Genomic DNA, 20,500 nt, shown 5'->3' on the forward strand with positions numbered 1-20,500 from the left:
ATAGGAGGCACAGCCTGGGGACCCCGACACCCTGGGGACACACCCTGGGGCACTGCCACCCCCCCCTCCCCGGGCTGGGCAGGGACTCCCCCCTGCATACCCCCCCTCACCTGTGGGAGACCTGAGCTGGGGCGGCCACCGCCGGTCTGGGGCCACTGTTCCCATCCCGGGGCCTTAAATACCGTCCTGGGGCTGGCCCTGCCCCGGGGCTGGGGGGGGACACACATGCCTGGGTCCCCTGGAGGAGGTGGGGGGGGGAAGGCCGGACGTCTGGGTCCTTCCCCTGTAACCCCCAGGGGAGCGGCCACTCTGGTTTGGCAAGTCCTGAGCCCACCCCCTCCCTGGGGGGGGAAACTGAGGCAGGGTTAGGGTGGGGGGAGGTTGGTGGCCCAAACGCCTGGGTCCCCCCCCAGGCTGGCCTGGCTCCGGCCCCGCGGCCTCGTGCCAGCAGCAGGGTCGCAGGGACAGATCGCAGCGGGACGTGGGACATGGGGCCAGACCTGTGTGGGGCAGGGGGGGGCCAATGCCACGCAGCCCCCACAGAATGCTAGAGCCTGGCTGCTGCAGCCCCATCATCCCCCCCGGGACCCAGACGTCCGGGCCCCAACCTCCCCCACTGCAGACCCCCACCACCACCACGCTGGGGACCCCGGCGTCTGGGCTGCCCCCCTCCCCCTCCCCGTGCCCTGTTAATCCGCCTCGAGCACTAATGAGGGTCCCTGCGTCCCGCCAGGCCTGGTGCCAGCCGGTGTTGACGTCACCCCCCCAGTGCCAGGCTGAGCCCTGTGGCCCCCAGAGGACCCAGGTGTCCAGGACCCCTCCCCCTCCAAGTGCCACGCAGCGAATGCAAGTGTCCAGGCCTCCCCAAAACACCCAAGAGCCGCCTCTCCACTTCCCGAGTTTATTATTTACACGAGGTCCCCTGGGGGGTCCCGTCTCTGCCCCCCCCGGCCCGGGGGGGGGGGGGGACAGACGGGGAGGGAGGGGGAACAGAGCAGCCCGGGGGGGGGGGCCGCGGTGCTGGTTGGCTGCAGCCTGGAGGTGGGGGCTGCGTGCGGGGTGGGGGGGATGTGTGGGCAGAGCCATCCTGCCCCTCCTGGGGGGGGGAATAAATATCAGCTGCCCCCCCCCCCGGGGGGCGTGGGCGGGCTATTTGGGGCTGGGGGGCTGGTAGGGGTCCAGCAGGAGGGAGGAGAAGGTGTTCACTTTGTCGGCCCCCCGCACCTCGTGGGGCAGCAGCGGCAGCTTCACGATGTGGAAATCCTCGTACAGGTCCTCCATCTGTGGGGAGAGTGGGGCAGGGGGCAGGGAACCAGGCATTCAGGCCCCCCAACCCCCACAGCACCCCCCCATGGCCTTGGGGAGGGTCCCAGGCATCCGGGCTCCCCAAATTCCACCTCCCAAGATCCCCTTCCCTTCCAGAGCCAGGCAGGGTCCCAGGCATCCGGGCTCCCCAAATGTTAACGCCTGCCCCGACCCTCTCCCAGGCTCCCCAAACTCAGTCTCCAGGCCCCCGCCGCTGTGCCATGGAACCCCGCATCGGGGCGCTACCTGATCGAGATACTTGGCCTGGATCTTGTGCCGGGCCTCACACATCTTGCAGGGCCGCTGTGGGTCGGGGAAGACGAGCTGGTTCACCACAATGTTGTGGGTGTCGATGCGGCACTTGGCCAGCTCCTGGATCAGCCGCTCGGTCTCGTAGAGTGAGAGGAACTCGGCGATGCACACACAGATGAACGTTGTCTGCTCCTGCCGAACCCAGCCCCCACACCGCACTCAGCGTGACACCACAACACCACGCTCGGCAACACCGGTCTCAGGGTGACACCGCTCTCAGCATCCCCTCTGCAGACCCAGCTGTCCGGCACAGAGACCCTGGAGGGATCCCTGCCCAGCCCCGCGGCGGAGGATTCCCCACAGGAATGCGCACAAGCCAGCTTGGCCACATCCCTGTCCTCCTTCTGTTGACCCCATCCCTCTCCCAGCGTCCCCACTCCCCTACTTGGCATCCCCGTCCCACTCCTGGCATCCCCATGCCCCCCAGAAGAGCCCCCCCACCCCACTGGTGGCCTTACTGGGTCCTTGAACTGCTCGCTGACGGAGCGGATGACGGGCAGCGTCTCCTCCAGCTTGGAGGCCAGCTGGTCAGCGTTCATGTCCCCCAGCCCCAGCATGTTGCACATCTGGGGAAGGTGGTGGTGAGATCCATCCCCTGAGGCCACACATGCCATCCACCCCACGGGGGTCCTGTTCCCACAGCCCCCGTCCTCACCTGGGAGATGAAGGGGCTGATCTGGTTCTTGATCTGCATGAGGCGGCCCAGGCCCCGCTCCACGATGGTGGGGAAATTGAGCAGCCGCAGCGTGTGGCCAGTGGGTGCCGTATCAAAGACCACCACCGAGAAGTTCATGCCCTTCACCAGCCTGGGGGGCCAGTGGGGTGGGGGAGTGTCAGCGGGGTCACGACCCCCAAAATCAGCCCCCAACAGGCCCCCCCAGCCCTGTACGGCTCCGCTCACCTCATCACCTCAGCATAGCTCATGGCCTCGTCGATGCCGGGGAAGGCGCTCATAGCCTCTTGCATCATCTTCTTACCCATGCTCAGCATGTTGTCCTCCTCAAAGAACTCGTCAGGCAGCTCTGCCACCCCCAGGCTGGGGTCGATCTCCTGCCGGGGTTCGGAGGGTGAGAGGGGCCATGGCGGGGGCGGGGGGGCGGGCTCTCGCCTCCGTCCTGGACTCACCATGGCAAAGAGGTTGTCATAGCCCTTGACTTTGGTGGGGACTTTGGAGAACTTCTGGTCGAAGGCGTCAGAGATGTTGTGTGCAGGGTCGGTGGAGATGATGAGGACGCTCTCCCGCACCTTTGAGAGCTGCACGGCCAGGCTGCAGCTGGGGGGGACAGCAGTGACGGCGGGGGGGGGGGGGGGGGGGGCTTCTGCCGGCGGGGGTCCCGGTGGCCTCCCTGGCTGGGGAGCTGCCCCCACTCCCCCGCCACGGCCCCTCGCGCGGGGGTGGCCCCACCGAGGACTGGTTCTGCCTTCTGCCCGAGGGGCTCCAGCTCAATTCCGCCCCCCGCCCCGGGGCGCTCCGATTGCATGTATCCCGTCCCCCCTCCCGCCAGGTGGTCTGCTCCGGTTCCCCCACCCCAGGGTAGCCGGGTTGAATCCCCCCCCCTGCCCCGGGGGCCCGATCCTACCCCATCCCGGCGGGATCCCTCCCCCCACCCCCGGGGGCCCGGCCCGGCCCCGCCGCACCTGCAGGTGGTCTTGCCCACACCGCCCTTCCCGCCCACGAAGATCCACTTGAGGCTCCTCTGCTCGATAATGTTCGCCAGCGTCGGCTCCAGCGGCTCCACGTCGGGCGCGTCCTCGAACTCCTCCGCCTCCGGCCCCCACCCGCCCGCCGCCGCCGCCATCTTCCGCCGCGCCGCCGCGCCGCCGGCCCGCCCGCGCCCTCATTGGCCGCCGCCCCGCCGCGCTGTCGCGCCCCCTGCGGCGGATTGGCCGCCGCGCCTGGCGATCCGGCGGGGGGCGGGACAGAGCGGCGAGCGACCCGCGCGTTGCCAGGCAACGCCACCCCGACGGCCGTCGCGCTGACGTCATCTCCCAGCGCCGCGCGCTTCCCGGCGTCCCCCGCGGCGCGGCGTTAGCGGCGGACAAGATGGAGGCGCACGGCGAGGAGGGGGAGGCCCCGTCGCCGCCGCCCGGGCCCGGTGGCGGCGTGAACGTCTTCGCCAACGACGGCAGCTTCCTGGAGCTTTTCAAGCGGAAGATGGAGGCGGAGCAGCAGCGGGAGCGTGAGGCGGCGGCGGCAGCGGCGGCCGCGGAGGCCCCCGGCGGCGCCGGGCCTGGCCCGCACCGCCCGTCCGACGGCTCGAAGAGGAGCGGCGGCGCCCTCAGCTTCGTAAGGACGCGGGGCCCGCGGCCTCCTCCCGCTCCCGCCGGCCCTGCTGCTGCCCGGCCTGCCCGCCCGCTGCGGCGGCCCCGGCTGAGGGTTTCGCGGGGGTACCGGGGCCCTCGGGCTGGCTCCGGGGGTGGCGGCGGCTTCTTCCTGGCAGCGGCGGCCTGCCGCGGGAGAGCTTCGCCGGGCGAGCCGGTTCCCCGGGCGCGAGTGCAGGCCCCGGTTTTGCCAGTGGCACCTCCTGGGAGCGGGGCCGGGACTGGGACTGGGGCCCTTGGCGGGGCTGGCGGCCCCGGGGCCCTGGAGCTCCGCGGGCACCTGTGGTCTCCGCGCTGGGGGGGCACGTCCCCGGGGGGCCCTGCCGCTGCTTTCTGGAGCGGTCCTGTGGGCACCTCAGTGCTGTTAGGGGTTCCCTGTCGTGCTGCCTTTTGGTTTTGGGTTTTTCTTGTCTCTTCTTGAATCTCATCAAACTGCACCAAAATCCTCCGTTCCTGGGGAATGGGGGCGGCTTCAGCTGCTCCGGCACCACTGTTTCCCGGGGGACGTCACCCCTGCCCTCGGGGACGGCAGCAGCAGCCGCCGGCACCATCCCGGGCAGGAGCGGGGTCCTCGCAGTGCTGCCTGCTGTGGGCGGACGGACGGACGGCTGCCGGCCAGGGTCTGACGGACGTCCCTCCTGTTCCGTTGTGCAGGGGGTGGCGCGGTCCCCGCGGCGCGCGTAACGGTGGCAGTTCTGTCCCTTCCCCCAGGTGGGCAGGCGGCGAGGGGGGAACAAGCTGGCCCTGAAGACGGGAGTGGTGGCCAAGAAGCAAAAGACGGACGAGGAGGTGGGTATCCCCGGACCCCCAACCACTCCTGGGGGGACACGTGGTGCTGCTGGGGGGTGCCGCACTCACCGACCTTGTTTTCCCCTCGTTTCCTTGCAGGTGTTGACGAGTAAAGGCGACGCCTGGGCCAAGTACATGGCGGAGGTGAAAAAGTACAAGGCGCATCAGTGCAGCGACGACGACAAAACCCGGCCCCTGGTGAAATAGTGCCCGCGCCCGGACTTGCCCCTGTATATACTTATTTAAGGGCGGGGGAGGCGCTGGCCCCACCCCTTTTATATCTATAAATACCGATCGCGCGCCCGGGGCCGCCGCTCCCGCCCCACCGGCAACCAGGACTTGATGCCGGCCGGCAAACTGCTGTCGCTGCTGCCTGCCGGGACCCGTCGCCACTCCTCCCCCCACCCGGCCCCTGTGTGGGGGGGGTGGTTTTGGGATAGAAAGCGGAGAAACGGGGAGGGGAGAGGCGGGAGCGGAGGGGCCGCTGTCGCAGCATTAAAGACCTCGGAGATTTCGGAGCTGCCGAGCGACTTGTGGGTGTTTTTGGGGAAGGGGCCACCCCCCCACCCTCCCCCCCCCACTGTTACCCTGGTCTTGTGGGTTTGGGTGTCCTCTGGTGTTCGGAGGGTGAGATGCTGAGACCGCTGTGACGGGGTGACACAACCCACCCCACGCTGTCACCTGCTGGGGGGTTACAGCCTCCCTCGGCCATGACACCAACTGATTCTGAGGCTTCCAGTCATGAACTCTTTATTTACTGCACACACACACCCAGTGCCAAACTTTAACCATTATTGGCTTTTTTCCCCCCAGTAAAGCTGGGGGGGGGTGGGGATTGGGACCTGCAGCCTGTGCCACCCCCCCCTGGTGTGTGGGGAACAGGCGGGGCCGGGCCCTCCTGGGGCAAACTCCAGCAGATGACCCTGACGGGTCTGTGGTCCCAGTTCGCCCGTGCGCTGCGGTCGCCCCGGTTCATCCACCCAGCGCACCCTAACTCCCCAGTGCGCCCAGTCCACCCAGTGCTTCCCCGACCTGGCGGGACCCGGCTGGCGCCACCCACCCGGCGCTGAGCAGGGGGGAGGCTGCCGCCGGGGGCGTCCGTCGCTCTCTTGGTCGAGCCTGCGCGGGGGAGGGCTTCCTCCCCCGGTAGTGGTACGGCCCGCGCTGCGGGGCGCGCTGGGAGTTCGAGTCCGGCGTTGCAGTGCGGGGCGCGGACTGCGCAGGCGCGCAGCAGCACCGCCCTTTCCCCATGTGGCCCCGCCCCCGGCCCACGTGACGCGGCACTGTCCTTCCCGCGCGTTCACGTGGTACCCGCGGCGGGGCGGACGGTGGCCGGCGGGGGTCAGCGTCCGCGTGCCGCGCTCGCTCCCTCCGGGCAGCGCCGGTGCCCCGCGGCTGCGCGAGGCCGCCCCGAGCCCCCCCCCCCCCCCCCATCCCCGCCCGTCCCCCCTCCCCCGAGCCCCGGGATCCCCCCCCCCCCCGGCAGGTACGGGCCCGGCGGGAACGCGGAGGGGAATCGGCGCGCGGCCTGGCGGGTGGGGGAGGCCCGGCCGGGACTGGGCTGGAGTGGGGGGGTGGGGGGTGAAGGAGACCGCGGAGGGGGGGCTGAGGGGGTAATGGGGGATTGAGGGGGGGTCATTAGGGGGGCAAGCCGGGGCCGGGGGCCTGCGGGGGGGGAAGGGGCCGTGCCGCGGGGGGGCGGGGGGGGTGCCGACGGCGGCGGGGGGGGGGGGTACGGGGCCGAGAGGATCAAACCGGGGGTGCGGGGGGGGGAAGCTGGGCTGGGAAGCAAACGGGGGTGCGGGGGGAGGCCCGCTGGGGTGGGGGTGCGGGCACGGCCGGGGGCGTTCGTAGTCTCGGGGGGGGCCAGTAGGCGGGAGATCGGCCCTCCTCTATGCCCCCCCTGTGCGCCCCCTCCCGCCCCGCCGCCCCGCGCTTTTACCGGGGCATCCCCGTCCCCACGTGCGCGGCGCGTCCCCGCCGCCGTCCTCCCGCCCCCGCTGCCGCGTGGACGGAGCCCGCTGCGCCCCCGGCCGCGCTGAGGAGGGGGGGGGGGGGCCGCTATGCCTCACACACACACAGCCCCCCGCGGGAAGCGTGTTCATCCCGGGGGCGTCCCCCCGCGGCTCCCGCTTGCAGCCGGCGCTGCCGGTAGATCGCTGTTCCGCTTCCCCGCCCCCGCAGGGATCCGGGGTCTGTGCCCCCCCCACTTCCACCCCAGCCGGTGACCCCCAGGATCTCCCACCCCCAGTCGCCATGGACTGGCAGCCGGACGAGCAGGGCCTGCAGCAGGTCCTGCAGCTGCTGAAGGACTCACAGTCTCCCAACACGGCTACGCAGCGCGTCGTGCAGGATGTATCCTGAGGCGGCGGGCTGGGACCTCTTGGGGGGGGGGGGGCTGGGGGGGGGCACACACACGTGCCCATCCCCATTTGAGCCAGGGAAAGGAGAATTGGGGATTTCTTCTCTTAACGGGGTCAGTAGCCACAGGAGACCAGGCCAGCTTGAGCTCCAGAGGGGCTGGACCTGGGGAACAGGGGCGGGGGGGGGGGGGCTGGGGTTCGGCCATATTAATCCAGGACAGCATTCCTGTCCCTGTTCTTGTCACGGGGCTGCCCCCGTCCTCGTCCCAGTCCTTAACCGCCTGGGGCAGAAGCTGAAGCAGCTGAACCAATTCCCCGACTTCAACAACTACCTGATCTTCGTGCTTACGCGGCTCAAGTCTGAAGGTGGGTTGCTCTGCTCTGCAGTTTGGGGTCTGCTGGGTCCCAGGGGGGTGGCAGAGGCATTTGGGGGGTGGCAGAGGTGGATGCAGGAGCTGAGCCCGCCCGTTCCAGGCTCAGGGAGGTAGAAGGGGAGAGGATGCATGTTGCAGCCCATCCTTAACAACTCACGCCCCCCCCCCCAGATGAGCCAACACGCTCACTCAGCGGCCTGATACTGAAAAACAACGTCAAAGCGCACTACCAGAGCTTCCCCCAGCCTGTGGCCGAGTTCATCAAGCAGGAGTGTCTCAACAACATCGGGGATGCGTCCTCCCTCATCCGGGCCACCATCGGTGAGATGGGGCAGGGGCCCCCCTGGGGACCCTCAGCCCTCCCCGCACTAACGACCCGTCCGCAGGCATCCTCATCACCACCATCGCCTCCAAGGGGGAGCTGCAGATGTGGCCGGAGCTGCTGCCGCAGCTCTGCAACCTGCTCAATTCGGAGGACTACAACACATGCGAGGTGCGCGGGGCCGGCCGGGGGGTCCGGGGGGGCCGTGGCCGGCTCTGACGCCCCTCTGGCGCGCAGGGGGCGTTCGGGGCCCTGCAGAAGATCTGCGAGGACTCTTCTGAGCTCCTGGACAGCGATGCGCTCAACCGGCCCCTCAACGTCATGATCCCCAAGTTCCTCCAGTTCTTCAAGCACTGCAGCCCTAAGATCAGGTATGTGTATGCTGGGTGGGGGATGACACGTGTCCCCCTGCAGCCCCACGGTTGGGTGCAGAGGGCTTGGGGGTTGGCCAGCCAGGTGGGAATGTTGGGGAGCCATGACCAGAGCTATTATATGGCTGTTCAATGAGATGGGGTGGGAGCTGTTCCTGTGCTCCCTGTGTTCATGTGCTCCTGTTGTGGTTTGCCTCGGGGTCCCCTTGTCCCTGTCCCTCCCCACGATGGGTGGTCTGGCTCTTATCTGTGCCTGCACTGGGCTGATGTGGGGATTTGGGCCCCCCCCCAGACTGGGCAGCTCCAGGTCAGCCCATCCCCATGTCCCCACATCATCCCATGGGAAGCGTGTGTGTGTGTGTTCCCAAGTCTGGACTGGGACAAGAGATTATTCAGCCCAGAGCACGTTTCCCTCTCATGAGTTAATTCAGTGCTGGGAGTCCAGGAGGGGCAGGTGGCTGGGCTGAACCCCCCTCCTGGCTTCGCATCGTTAGCTAACGAGCCTGCCAGACTGCCCCCCGCCATGGTCTGTCTCCCCCCAGGTCCCACGCCATCGCCTGTGTCAACCAGTTCATCATGGACCGGGCTCAGGCGCTGATGGAAAACATCGACACCTTCATCGAGGTGAGCAGCTGGGTGGGGGAAACCCCTGGGAGCCCCCCTGGCATGGCCCCGAGGGCGGACACCAGTAAGTGGGCTCGTGTGTGTGTCCCCGCAGCACCTCTTTGCTCTGGCGGTGGACGAGGACCCCGAGGTGCGGAAGAATGTGTGCCGCGCGCTGGTGATGCTGCTGGAGGTCCGCATCGACCGCCTCATCCCCCACATGCACAGCATCATCCAGGTGAGGCAGGGAGGCCGGGTGGGTGTCCCCAGGACCCCTAGACAGGTAAGCTGGGGGGCTGACCTGCTCCCCTGCCCCCCGCAGTACATGCTGCAGCGGACGCAGGACAGCGATGAGAACGTGGCGCTGGAGGCCTGCGAGTTCTGGCTGACGCTGGCTGAGCAGCCCATCTGCAAGGAGGTGCTGACCTCCCACCTGGTGCAGTGAGTGCTCGGGACGGCCCCTTCTTGTCCCCTGGCCCCCCCAGACCTGCCCCCAAGCCCTTCAATTCGCCCTTTTGCTCCCCCCTCCAGGCTCATCCCCATCCTGGTGAATGGCATGAAGTACTCGGAGATTGATATCATCCTGCTCAAGGTACGAGGTCAGGGTGAGAACGTCAGAGTGCCTGGCTCCCCATCCCTCCTCCAGCTCTGGGGGGCTGGTACTGGTTAACTGGAGGGACTGGGGCAAGGTAGGAGCTGCTCCAAGACCTCCTGGACATGATGACAAATTTAGAGCTGATGCCGGTGATGGCTCTTGTGTTCGTACTGTCTGATCCATGGGGGCCAGGGGTCCCGGGGACAGGAGGTTGGGAGTCTCCGTGGTGCGACGTGATGTCCCCTGTCCCTGCAGGGTGACGTGGAGGAGGACGAGGCCATTCCTGACAGCGAGCAGGACATCAAGCCCCGCTTCCACAAGTCCCGCACAGTGACACTGCAGCACGAGGAGGAACGGCCGCAGGACCCCGATGACACGGAGGATGAAGATGACGACGACACGCTCTCAGACTGGAACCTGAGTATGGGCTCGCTAGGGGTCCTGGCCCCAGCTTTGGGCTCCTTTGGTGAACCCTGGGGGTTAATTAAACCCCGAGGTGAGATGGTGCCTTTTTGGGAGGGATTAACCCCATCCCCTCTTGCCTGCCCGGCAGGGAAGTGCTCAGCTGCCGCGCTGGACGTCCTGGCCAATGTCTTCCGGGAAGAGCTGCTTCCCCACCTCCTCCCACTGCTTAAGGAGCTCCTCTTCCACCCTGAGTGGGTCATCAAGGAGTCAGGCATCCTCGTTCTGGGGGCCATTGCGGAAGGTGGGTGCCACGCTGCCTGCAATGGGCTGTCCCCGAGCCACCACCGTGCTGGCGCCGGGGGTCTCTGAGCCTCCCTGTGCCCTCCAGGCTGCATGCAGGGCATGGTGCCCTACCTGCCGGAGCTGATCCCCCACCTCATCCAATGCCTGTCGGACAAGAAGGCGCTGGTGCGCTCCATCGCCTGCTGGACCCTGAGCCGCTACGCCCACTGGGTGGTCAGCCAGCCCCCCGACATGTACCTCAAGCCCCTCATGACCGAGCTGCTCAAGCGCATCCTCGACAGCAACAAGCGGGTGCAGGAGGCGGCGTGCAGGTAAGGGTCAGGGGACAATTTGGGACTGCCTGTGGCATTTTTTGGGCAGGATCCGCTGGATCTGAGCCCTTCTCTGGGCAGGATGATAAAATTGATGTGTTGAGTCACTGTGATGATGGCGTATTCGTACTGTCTGACCCAGAGCGGGGGTGTGCAGGGGGCTCGGCTCTGGCCCAGGGGGGGCTGCTGACCCTTTCTCCCCCCACCCAGCGCCTTCGCCACACTGGAGGAGGAGGCCTGCACAGAGCTGGTGCCGTACCTCAGTTTCATCCTGGACACACTAGTCTTTGCCTTCGGCAAGTACCAGCACAAGAACCTGCTGATCCTCTATGACGCCATCGGGACCCTCGCTGATTCTGTGGGGCATCACCTCAACCAGCCGGTACGATATGGGGGGGGGTTCCCATCCTGGTGGTCCCCTCGCTCCCCACAGTGCCCCAGCCCGGGACCGGTGATGACAAGTGACAACAGACATTCGAATCCCGAACCCACAGTGTGGATCTCTCTGGTCTGATGGTCCCTGGGCTGAGGGGGACTGGCCCTGTGCCCCCCACATCCCCCCCTTTGTGTTCCCCTGCCATGACAGCCTCTCTCCCCGGGGTGCAGGAATACATCCAGAAGCTGATGCCTCCACTCATCCAGAAGTGGAACGAGCTGAAGGACGAGGACAAGGACCTCTTCCCGCTGCTGGAGGTGAGCCGTGGGGCGCAGAGGGTGGTGGCGGGGGGGTGTGTCTGTCCCCTTTGCCTCCTCCCACCCCCCTGCTGTGTCTCCCCCCCCCCCCCCCCCCGCCCGCAGTGCCTGTCCTCGGTGGCCACCGCCCTGCAGAGCGGCTTTCTGCCCTACTGCGAGCCCGTCTACCAGCGCTGCGTCACCCTGGTCCAGAAGACACTGGCTCAGGCCATGGTGAGCCACGGCCCCCACCTTTCCCGGGTGCTGTGGGATGTGCCCCCCCACCGTGGGGTGACCGTGCCTCTCCCCGCCTTCCCCACAGATGTACAACCAGCACCCCGAGCAGTATGAGGCCCCCGACAAGGACTTCATGATCGTGGCCCTGGACCTGCTGAGTGGTTTGGCCGAGGGTCTTGGCTGCCACGTGGAGCAGCTGGTGGCTCGCAGCAACATAATGACGCTGCTCTTCCAGTGCATGCAGGTGAGGGCCCCCCCCGGCCCCCCCCCCCCCCATCCTGGCCTGGGGGCTGCCGGGACTCTCCGCGGTGCTCGCACCCATCCGCGGTGCTCACACCCATCCCTGCCTGCTCCCCGCAGGACACCATGCCTGAAGTGCGGCAGAGCTCCTTCGCTCTCCTGGGCGACCTCACCAAGGCCTGCTTCGTGCATGTCAAGCCCTGCATCGGTAGGTGCCAGGGCTGCAGGGCTACCCCTGGGAGAGGGGGGGCAAAGCAGGGGGACCCCAAAAAGATGTGATGGTGGGGGGGGGGGGCTCCTGCCACTGACCCTGCTTCCCCGTAGCTGAGTTCATGCCTATCCTGGGCACCAACCTCAACCCTGAGTTCATCTCCGTCTGCAACAATGCGACCTGGGCCATTGGGGAGATCTGCATGCAGATGGGTGAGTTTCGTGTGTGTGTGTGTCCCCAGCCCCACAGGCGCTCAGCTGAGCCCCCCGACCCTGACAAACCCCCCCCATCCCCTCCCGGCAGGGGCGGAGATGCAGCCCTATGTCCAGATGGTGCTGAACAACCTGGTGGAGATCATCAACCGCCCCAACACCCCCAAAACCCTCCTGGAGAACACGGGTGAGGCTGGGGGAGGGCACAGCGGGACCCCAAGGCAGGGGGTGCTGTTTGCTGGGGGGGGGGCCTGCTGTGCATAGCCCCCCAGACCTCTTCCCTCTGCCCACAGCCATCACCATCGGCCGCCTGGGCTTCGTTTGCCCACAGGAGGTGGCCCCCATGCTGCAGCAATTCATCCGGCCTTGGTGAGTTTGGGGGGGGCTGTTCTGGGGGTCCCCATGTCCTCCAGGGAAGGGGGGTGTCGCTGAACCCCAATTTCCCCCCTCCTCAAGGTGCACATCCCTCCGTAACATCCGAGACAACGAGGAGAAGGACTCTGCTTTCCGTGGCATCTGTGTGATGATCGGCGTGAACCCTGGAGGGGTTGTGCAGGTATTGCGGGGGGGGGGGGGGGTGGTACCCAGCAGTTTTGAGGGGGTACCTTAAGCCATGGGGGGGGGGGCTCAGGGGCAGCCCCCAGAGGAGAAGATAAGGGGGGGGACTACTCAGCTTCAGCCTGGCTCTATGCAGAATGGGGGGGTCCCTGGGCCCAGGCCCCTCTCCCCGTCACCCCCTGATTTTGTCCCTGTCACTCCCCCATTTTGTCCCCTTGTTATCCCCCACCCTGTGTGTCATCCCCCACGCCGTGTGTCATCCTGCCCTCCGCCGCCGCCCCAGGACTTCATATTCTTCTGTGATGCCGTTGCGTCCTGGGTGAGCCCCAAGGATGACCTTCGGGACATGTTCTATAAGGTCAGCTGGGAAAATGGGGGGAACTGGGGACCCCCCCATTCTGCGGGGTTGCTCAGCAGGGCCTCCCCCTCATTGTTAACCCCCCTCGCCCCGTGACAGATCCTCCACGGCTTCAAGGACCAGGTGGGAGAGGAGAACTGGCAGCAGTTTTCAGAGCAGTTCCCGCCCCTGCTCAAGGACCGGCTGGCGGCGTTTTATGGGGTCTAGGCCAGGCGGAGGCACCGGAACCAGGTCCGGGGCAGGGGGGGCAGCACGCCAAAACTGGGGGGGTAGACAAGTGGAGCCCCCCCACCTCAGCACAACAGACCCCCCCGACCCCTCTCCCCTCTCTCACAGGTCGGCGCTGGGAGGCCGTCAGGACGGCGGCCGTGAGCGGGCGACCCCGCGCCGTGCCCGGGGGGTTCGGGGGGGCGGGAGGAGCCGCGTGGGGGGGCCATGGCACTGTGCCCCCCCCCACCATCACCCCGTCCCTAGCCGCCCCGGGGGGGGGAGGGTGGGGGAGCCCCAAGATCGGTTTCACCCCCGGGGGGGAGAAGGGGGGGAGGGACTGGGGGTGGGGGGGTCCATGGCAGCCACAGGGGAGGGATGGACCCATGGCAGGGGCACCCCAAAACCCTGGGGGGAGGGGAAGCAAAAAAACGGGGCAAAAGGGTCCAAAAATGGGGTGGCCTGGGCAGGGGGGGCAACACCCCCCCCTTTTTCCGCTGTAGGATGTTCCTGTTCCCCCCCCCCCCGCATGGTGCCCCCCCACCCCACCCCACCCCGTACCCATGCACACGTTTCTGGAGATAAACCTATAGGAACATATAGAGCAGCCCCGGCCGGGGGGGGGGGGCGCGGGGTGCCCCGGGGGGGGGCGGGAGGGCCCCGGGGGGGGGGGGGGGGGCCGGGGGGGGCCGAGCCGCCGCCATTGTGCTTCGTCGTGAGCGAGTCGGTGCCACGTTTCTTGTGTTTTGTTTTTTTTTTCCCCGTTTTGTTCCGTTTTCTACCGTTTACAGGGCGGGGGGGGGGGGCGGGGGGGAGAGCGCCCCGCAGGGACCGGCGGGGGGGGCAGGGGGGGCGGGGAGGAGGCCGCGTCCTGGGGGGGGCGGGCCCGGTTGAGCCGCGCCCCCTCGTTCCTGCTCGGCAAAGAGAGTCCGTTGTTGACCGTCCGCCGTCTCGGTGTCGTTTGTACCCGCCGAGGGGGGGGGGTGGGGGGGTTATCACTTCCCCACCCGGGGCCGCTGCCGCCCTTCCCGGTGGTTCGGCTGCTACACGTGGTCCCCTTCCGGCGCCTTTGGATGACGTCGCGACCAGCCTCTCTCGCATTGGGCGAGGCGCCGGTCACATGGAGGCGGCGCGCCGGAAGCGGATCCCGCCGTGGCCGTGGCGACGGGACGCGGCCGGGCCGGGACGCGCCCCGGTACCGGGAGGGGGCTCGGGGGGACACCGGACCTTGCGGGGAAGGGGAAGGGGGGGGGGGGCGGGGCATGAAGAGACGGTGGGAACAAGGCTGCGGGGGCGTTGATGAGGGGGAGGCTGTGTCTCGATACCGGGGTCGGAGGGACTCGGGTGTTGGGGCGGGTGCCGGTACCGGGAGTTCAGGGAATACCTGGGTGTTGGGGTATCGTATGGGGGGGGGTGGTGGTGGTCACGGGGCTCTGGGGGTTCCGGTTTGGGGCGAATCCCGGTGTTATGGGCCGGGGGTGGAGGGCCGGTAACGGGGGGTGAGGGCCGTGCTCGGGGCGCGGGGGTGGGAGGGACAACCGCCTCTGGGGCTGCGGGAGGTGCTGACACCCCCGCCCCCAGCCATGGATGGGGCCCCCGCGCCCGACGACCCCGACCGGCAGGCGCAGGAGTACGTCAACCGACTGCGGCGCCCGGGGACCCCCCCAGGCCGCCCCCCGCCGCCCCCCGCCGCCCCGACCCCGGGGCCCAGCCTCCCCGCTCTCCCCCCGCGTCCTCCGTCGGGGCTGAAAAGGCCGCCCCCGGGCGGGGGGGGCGCGGGGGGCCTGCTGGCACTGCCGCTGGAGCTGCTGCTGGAGATCTGCGGGTACCTGGGGGCGCGGGAGGTGCGGGCAGTCCTGCCCCGCGTATGCCGGGCGCTGCAGGAGGTGGCCCGGGACGCCGTGGCCTGGCGGCTCCGTCTGCAGCGCAGTGCCGGCGGCCCCTTCCCTGTCCTGGAAGGTGGGTCTGGGGGGGCGAGCTGGACATTGTGTTTCCATGCGGGGGGGCTGGAGACCCCAAAACATTTCCCCGTAGTGGGTTGGGGACATCCCTAATACTCCATTTTCCCAGCTTTGTCGACCCCAAGGGGGCTGTGAGGTGCTGCAGAGGGCGAATGTGGGGAGTTGGGGTCCCCTCTCTGACCCCTGTGGCAAATTGTGGACCCCCAGTGACCCCCCATTTCCCCACAACTCCTGTCCCAGCACCCCACGTCCCCTACTCTGCTGAACCTCGAGGTGGCTATGAAGCATTGTGCGGGGTGAAGGGGGCAGGTTAAGGACCCCCCCGATGCCCCAGATCCCCCCCCATCAGTTCAGGAGGCCGCCCCTGACACCCCGTTTCTTCACAGAGGAGGGGTTTGACTGGTCAGCCGCCTGCGTGGACCTGGAGGAGCACCTGCAGCGCTGGGGAGGCGGCGGGACCTCCATGGAGCACTTCTCCCTTGACGAGGGACACTTTGCCTCCGTTGACTCTGTCCTTCTGCTGCAGGTGGGGCCAGGCTGGGCCTGGGGGTTCCCCGGTTCTGGGGGGTGGTCCCCATCTTACCTCTGTGTGTGTGTGTGTCCCAACTGGTAGGGAGGGACCCTCTGCGTTTCAGGCGCCCGCGACCGCAACGTCAACCTGTGGGACCTGCGGCAGCTGGGCCGGGCCCCCGGCAAGGTGCTGGTGAAGGCATTGGGCACCGAGCGCAATGGGACTCACAAGGTGGGGGGTGCAGCCGTTATCCCCTCTCCTCGTGCCTCGGTTGCCCCCCTTGGGGAGCTGCTGGGGGGTCCTGGAGCGGTTTTGGGAGCGTTGGTGGGCTTGGGCTCTCCCTCGCAGGGCTGGGTCTGGTGTTTGGCCTCCCAAGACAACAAGGTGTGCTCAGGCTCATGGGACAGCACTGTGAAGCTGTGGGACCTGGAAGCTGAGGGGCAGCAATTTGGGGAGATCAGGTAACAGCTGGGAGGGGCCCAGAGAGGCTTGGGGGGGTCCCTGGGGTGAGGTTCTGGCTAAGCCCAGCCCTTCCCTCACCCCTAGGGAGAAGGCGGCTGTGCTGTGCCTATCTTACCGCCCCGACGTCCTTGTCACCGGGACATACGACAAGACGGTGACTGTTTACGACCCGCGAGGTTGGTCCTGCCCGGGATGGGGAGCGTCCCTGGGATTGGGGGAGGTGCTGGGGGGGTCCCCAGCTCAACCCCTCTCTGCTGGCAGCCGGCCAGGCTCTGGTGTGCAGCTACAAGCCCCATGCTAGCGCCGTGCTGTCCTTGGCGGCCGATGACCGGCTCATCGTGTCGGGCAGCGAGGACCGGACCCTTGTCGTCTTTGACCGACGGGGCGATGGGGTCCTTCAGAGGCTGCAGGTGGGTCCTGCTGCCCCCCAAAACCAGGGGGGGGACGCGGGACAGGCTTGGGGACTCCCTTCTCCATCACTGCTGCAGTTGGGGCCCTGAGATTTGGGGTGCAGCAGGATCTGCCCCCGCTAACGCTTCATTCCTTCCTCCTAGCTGGAAAACTACCTGCTCTCAATGTCGTACCAGGGGACGCAGCTCTGGGCAGGGGACAACCAGGGCCGAGTGTACGTCTTCAGGAACAGCACTGGTAGCTTCCAGCCCGCCCGGGTAGGGATCCCAAGGGGGCTGGGGGGTGCAGGGGAGGGGTCAGGGGGTCAGGTGCCCCCCAGTGCCTCACAGTATGTTTTTATGTGCCCTCTCCTGCAGTACTTTGACGTGGGGCACCGGTTGCAGATCACAGGGCTCTGGCACTCGTTGGGGTCCCTCTATACCACGTCCACTGACAGGACGCTGCGGGTGAGGGTCCCTCTGTCCCTGTCACACAGCGCTGCGCTGGGGGGGGGGGGGCCTGCTGACCCTTGCGTGGGGGGCTAGAGGACTGCAAACAGCTTTTGCTCCCTTGCAGATACACGTCCCTACAGACCCTCCCCGCACCATTTGCTCCTGGACGCACGACGACGTGCTCAATGGGGTAAGGAGGGGCTTGCTCCCTTGCACACGTGTGTGCACACACATCCCCTCGCACATGCGTGTGCAAGCACCCTGGCTCCCCCCAGTCTCGGTCCTGCCACAGCATCTGCCGTGCTGGTCCTTGCACTGGGGGCTCCCTGGGGTGGGGAAGTGTCCCCCTGGGTCAGGGGGTGTCCCCCTAGCAGGCCCCCTGCCCCGGAGGTGCCCCTCGCCCCCCCGATGCTCCTCTCGACCTCCGCCCCCAGATCAGCGTGGAGGGCGATGTGGTGGCAGCCGCCTCGGGAGGCCTCTCGGTCGAGGTGTGGAGGCTCCGGACCTGACATGCCACTATGGCCCCATGCTCACACTGTCACACTGCTTGGGAAGCGGGGCTGGGGGGGCTCCCCGGCGCCGGGGGGGGTCTGTCTCCCGCCGGGCGCGGGGTCCCCTCTGCGCCCCCCGACATGGAGGAGACGGGCCCAGTCTTGGGCCCTTGGTGGGGCTGGAAGTTGCTGCCTGTTCATTGGCATTAAAAGGATTTGACTGGAGCGGAGGTTGCATGTGTCCCCCTCCCTCCGCCGCGGGGGCATCCGTCGTTTTGGGGCGAAGACGGGCGGTTTGGGGGAGGTTTAGGGGTAACCCCGGTCCAGCGCCATCCCCGCATGCGAGGCCCTTCGCTTCTGGGCAGCGATTGTCCCTCCGCGGCCACCGTCCCTTCTTCAAGATGGCGGCGCGCAGCTGTACTCCAGAGAGCGGGGGACGGGGGGAGAGCAGCAAGATGGCGGCGCGCAGCTGTACGGCGGGGGGGGGAGGGAGCAAGATGGCGGCGCGCAGCCGCAGTGTGCGGCGCGGCGCTGGTGGGGGTGGGCCAAGATGGCGGCGCGCAGCGGCGGCGCGGCGGAGTGAAGGCGGCCGGAGCCCTATGGCGACGCCGGGGCAGGCCCCCGCCGCGGCCCTGCGGGCCGTGCTGAAGCCGAGCGGGCCCCTCCCGGGCGAGAGCCTCCCGGTGCGCGGGTACGACTTCGCCGGCGGCCCGGACCACGCCGCGCTGCTCCGTTCCTTCCGTACCACCGGCTTCCAGGCCACCAGCTTCGCCCAGGCCGTCGCCGAGATCCACCGGATGGTGGGCGCGCCGGGACCGGGGGGCGGCGGGGTCCCGGGGCGGCGGGAGGTGGGTCCGGGGCGCGGCCGGAGCCGGTCCTGACCACCGCCCCCCCGCCCCGCGCACGCAGATCGCGGCGAAGCTGGAGCCGCTGAGCGAGGAGGAGCGGGGCCGGGCCGGGCTGGCGGGGCCCCGGCCCCCCTCGGGCTGCACCATCTTCCTGGGCTTCACCTCCAACCTCATCAGCTCCGGCGTCCGGGAGACTATCCGCTACCTGGTGCAGCGCAACATGGTGCGTGGGGCCTGGTGCGGCGGCGGGGTCCGTCCGGGTCTCCACCTGCCCCGGGGCTGGCGCCGAAGTCCCTGGCGGAGGGCGAGGGGGGGACCCTCAGGTCCTTGGGGTGTCTCCCGGGCCGACCCCAAGGTCCCCGCCCTGTCCCTGAGGTCCCTGCAGGGTTCCCAGGGGGATGCGTGGCTCCCGAGGTCCTCAAGCTGTTCCTCGGGTCCCTGTCAGATCCGAGGGGGTCCCCGTCAGATCCGAGGGGGTCCCCAGCCTGGTCCTGGGGTCCCACCCCGTCCCTGTCCCCTCAACGGCCTTTGGGGTCCCCAGCATTCCTGAGGGGCTCAGCCCTGCCCCGAGGTGTCCCCCAGCTTGCTCTAGGGTCCTTCGAGTCCCCCCCTCCCCCCCCACCTTCTCCCTGGGGCGTCCCTGAAGTCCTGACGCCGTCGCCACCCGGGGCAGGTGGACGTGCTGGTGACCACGGCGGGGGGGGTGGAGGAGGACCTCATCAAGTGCCTGGCACCCACCTACATCGGGGACTTCAGCCTGCGGGGCCAGGACCTGCGCCAGAGCGGCATCAACAGGTACGGGGCGCCAGGGTCCCCTCCCGGACACCGGGATCCCCTCCCGGGCTTAGACTGTCCCCCTCCCCAGGATTGGGAACCTGCTGGTGCCCAACGACAACTACTGCAAATTCGAAGACTGGCTGATGCCCATCCTGGAGCAGATGGTGGACGAGCAGGAAACACAGGTGGGGGGTGGCCAGCCCGGACGCCTGGGTCCTCCCCGGCTTGGGGGGGGCGCAAGGGGCCCAGTCGGCTGGGTCCTCCCTGGCTGGGGGTCCTGAGCGTGGTGGTCTGGCAGGGCGTGAGGTGGACCCCCTCCAGGATGATCGCACGATTGGGCAAGGAGATCAACAACCCCGAGTCGGTCTGCTACTGGGCGCAGAAGGTAGGTGGGGATGGGGGTGGGGTGGTCACTGCGGGTGTCACCGCCCATCACCGCGTCCCCTTTCCAGAACAACATCCCGGTGCTGAGCCCGGCGCTCACCGATGGCTCCCTGGGGGACATGATCTTCTTCCACTCCTACAAGCACCCAGGGCTGGTGCTGGACATTGTGGAAGGTGAGTGTGTCCCCAGATGCCAGGGTCCTGTCCCCACCCTGCCGCCGACGCTGGGGTCCTGCCCCCCTGATGCCAGGGTGTCGTGTGTCCCCCCGACGCCAGGGTCCCCTGACAGCCACCTCTGCCCGCAGACCTGCGCCTCATTAACACCCAGGCCATCTTCGCCAGGAAGACGGGGATGATCATCCTGGGCGGGGGGCTGGTAAAGCACCACATTGCCAACGCCAACCTCATGGTGAGGGGGGTGGGGGCCCCTCCCGTGTCCTGGGCGATGGGGTGCGGGGCACCCCTGAGGATGGGGAGAGGGCGCAGGAGCTCACCCTGCTCCTCACCCCGCAGAGGAACGGGGCCGATTTCTCCGTCTACGTCAACACGGCGCAGGAGTTTGATGGCTCCGACTCGGGGGCACGGCCAGATGAAGCTGTGTCCTGGGGCAAGATCCGGATGGATGCCACCCCTGTCAAGGTGGGATGGGGGGGGTCCTGGGGTGGGGTGCGGAATTTGGGGTGCCTGGAGGGCGCTCCCCCATTCTCATCCCCTCTTCTCTGCCCAGGTTTATGCCGATGCCTCCCTGGTCTTTCCGCTGCTGGTGGCAGAGACGTTTGCCCAGAGAGCCGATGCCTTTCCATCGGAAATGCCAGCAGACTGAGCCAGTGGCGGAGTGTCCCTGGGGGCTGAGCCCCCCATCTCCGGGTGGGGGGCAAGCTTCCCAATTTGGGAGGGCTGAGCCCCCACTACCTCTGCAGGGGCTCCCATCTCAATGCCCCCAGGCTCCGCTCCCTGCGTCCCAAATGCCGGTGTGTGCAGAGCAGGAGAGAGCGGGGTGACTCCCCCAAGCAGGGGAATGGGGGAGCTGGGACGCCCGCAGCACCGTCCACCTGTCCATGCCCCCCCCCCCCCCCCCCCCGCCCCGTCACTGTCCACCTGTTTCCTCCTCCCCAGCGCTTGTATTTATTTAAGCTGCTCGGGGGTCCACGCAG

At 68.2% G+C, this 20,500-nt stretch overlaps 5 protein-coding genes and 1 non-coding gene across 9 annotated transcripts; 5 read left to right on the top strand and 1 right to left on the bottom strand.

The window, feature by feature from the left end:
- Nucleotides 1-979: 979 nt before the first annotated feature.
- Nucleotides 980-3,439, bottom strand: GET3 (guided entry of tail-anchored proteins factor 3, ATPase). The gene is made up of 7 exons (XM_049810698.1): nucleotides 3,256-3,439; nucleotides 2,743-2,890; nucleotides 2,519-2,667; nucleotides 2,273-2,423; nucleotides 2,076-2,183; nucleotides 1,552-1,749; nucleotides 980-1,281 (listed from the first exon to the last, which is right to left on the bottom strand). Exons 1-7 carry the CDS (start codon nucleotides 3,414-3,416, stop codon nucleotides 1,150-1,152), a joined length of 1,047 nt encoding a protein of 348 aa, XP_049666655.1. The 5' UTR covers nucleotides 3,417-3,439; the 3' UTR covers nucleotides 980-1,149.
- Nucleotides 3,440-3,630: 191 nt separating this feature from the next.
- On the top strand, nucleotides 3,631-5,240 carry TRIR (telomerase RNA component interacting RNase). The gene is made up of 3 exons (XM_049810703.1): nucleotides 3,631-3,904; nucleotides 4,651-4,728; nucleotides 4,828-5,240. The coding sequence occupies exons 1-3, from the start codon at nucleotides 3,662-3,664 to the stop codon at nucleotides 4,933-4,935; spliced, it is 429 nt and encodes a 142-aa protein (XP_049666660.1). The 5' UTR covers nucleotides 3,631-3,661; the 3' UTR covers nucleotides 4,936-5,240.
- A 1,544-nt stretch (nucleotides 5,241-6,784) lies between these two features.
- Nucleotides 6,785-15,495, top strand: TNPO2 (transportin 2). 2 transcript variants are annotated; one of them, XM_049810683.1, is made up of 24 exons: nucleotides 6,785-7,083; nucleotides 7,382-7,457; nucleotides 7,637-7,786; nucleotides 7,852-7,958; nucleotides 8,025-8,158; nucleotides 8,701-8,782; nucleotides 8,877-8,999; nucleotides 9,084-9,202; nucleotides 9,293-9,353; nucleotides 9,612-9,777; nucleotides 9,910-10,062; nucleotides 10,150-10,375; nucleotides 10,586-10,757; nucleotides 10,982-11,068; nucleotides 11,174-11,281; nucleotides 11,370-11,528; nucleotides 11,645-11,732; nucleotides 11,849-11,947; nucleotides 12,039-12,134; nucleotides 12,241-12,316; nucleotides 12,404-12,503; nucleotides 12,789-12,863; nucleotides 12,963-13,094; nucleotides 13,200-13,412. In XM_049810683.1, the coding sequence occupies exons 1-23, from the start codon at nucleotides 6,985-6,987 to the stop codon at nucleotides 13,068-13,070; spliced, it is 2,664 nt and encodes an 887-aa protein (XP_049666640.1). In that variant the 5' UTR covers nucleotides 6,785-6,984; the 3' UTR covers nucleotides 13,071-13,094; nucleotides 13,200-13,412. The 2 variants fall into 2 exon arrangements, with proteins under 2 accessions (XP_049666640.1, XP_049666639.1); XM_049810682.1 differs by lacking the exon at nucleotides 13,200-13,412 and adding an exon at nucleotides 15,418-15,495 and having other exon boundaries at nucleotides 6,870-7,083.
- LOC126043259 (small nucleolar RNA SNORD41) lies at nucleotides 9,473-9,539 on the top strand. The gene has a single exon (XR_007507379.1). It is a non-coding gene; the product is annotated as a small nucleolar RNA SNORD41 (small nucleolar RNA).
- Nucleotides 14,203-17,562, top strand: FBXW9 (F-box and WD repeat domain containing 9). The gene is made up of 11 exons (XM_049810693.1): nucleotides 14,203-14,265; nucleotides 14,652-15,029; nucleotides 15,418-15,557; nucleotides 15,645-15,773; nucleotides 15,891-16,003; nucleotides 16,089-16,180; nucleotides 16,266-16,414; nucleotides 16,559-16,672; nucleotides 16,772-16,861; nucleotides 16,971-17,036; nucleotides 17,281-17,562. The coding sequence occupies exons 2-11, from the start codon at nucleotides 14,654-14,656 to the stop codon at nucleotides 17,353-17,355; spliced, it is 1,344 nt and encodes a 447-aa protein (XP_049666650.1). The 5' UTR covers nucleotides 14,203-14,265; nucleotides 14,652-14,653; the 3' UTR covers nucleotides 17,356-17,562.
- A 234-nt stretch (nucleotides 17,563-17,796) lies between these two features.
- Nucleotides 17,797-20,430, top strand: DHPS (deoxyhypusine synthase). Of its 3 annotated transcripts, none has more exons than XM_049810695.1 (9): nucleotides 17,797-18,137; nucleotides 18,247-18,408; nucleotides 18,859-18,980; nucleotides 19,051-19,147; nucleotides 19,261-19,347; nucleotides 19,415-19,520; nucleotides 19,652-19,755; nucleotides 19,860-19,985; nucleotides 20,074-20,430. In XM_049810695.1, exons 1-9 carry the CDS (start codon nucleotides 17,835-17,837, stop codon nucleotides 20,167-20,169), a joined length of 1,203 nt encoding a protein of 400 aa, XP_049666652.1. In that variant the 5' UTR covers nucleotides 17,797-17,834; the 3' UTR covers nucleotides 20,170-20,430. The 3 variants fall into 3 exon arrangements, 2 of the variants coding, with proteins under 2 accessions (XP_049666652.1, XP_049666653.1); XM_049810696.1 differs by having other exon boundaries at nucleotides 17,911-18,028; nucleotides 20,074-20,425; XR_007507310.1 differs by lacking the exon at nucleotides 20,074-20,430 and having other exon boundaries at nucleotides 19,636-19,755.
- The last annotated feature ends 70 nt before the right edge of the window (nucleotides 20,431-20,500 follow it).

The sequence above is a fragment of the Accipiter gentilis genome, chromosome 9 (genome assembly GCF_929443795.1).
Source record: "Accipiter gentilis chromosome 9, bAccGen1.1, whole genome shotgun sequence".
NCBI lineage: Eukaryota > Metazoa > Chordata > Aves > Accipitriformes > Accipitridae > Astur > Astur gentilis.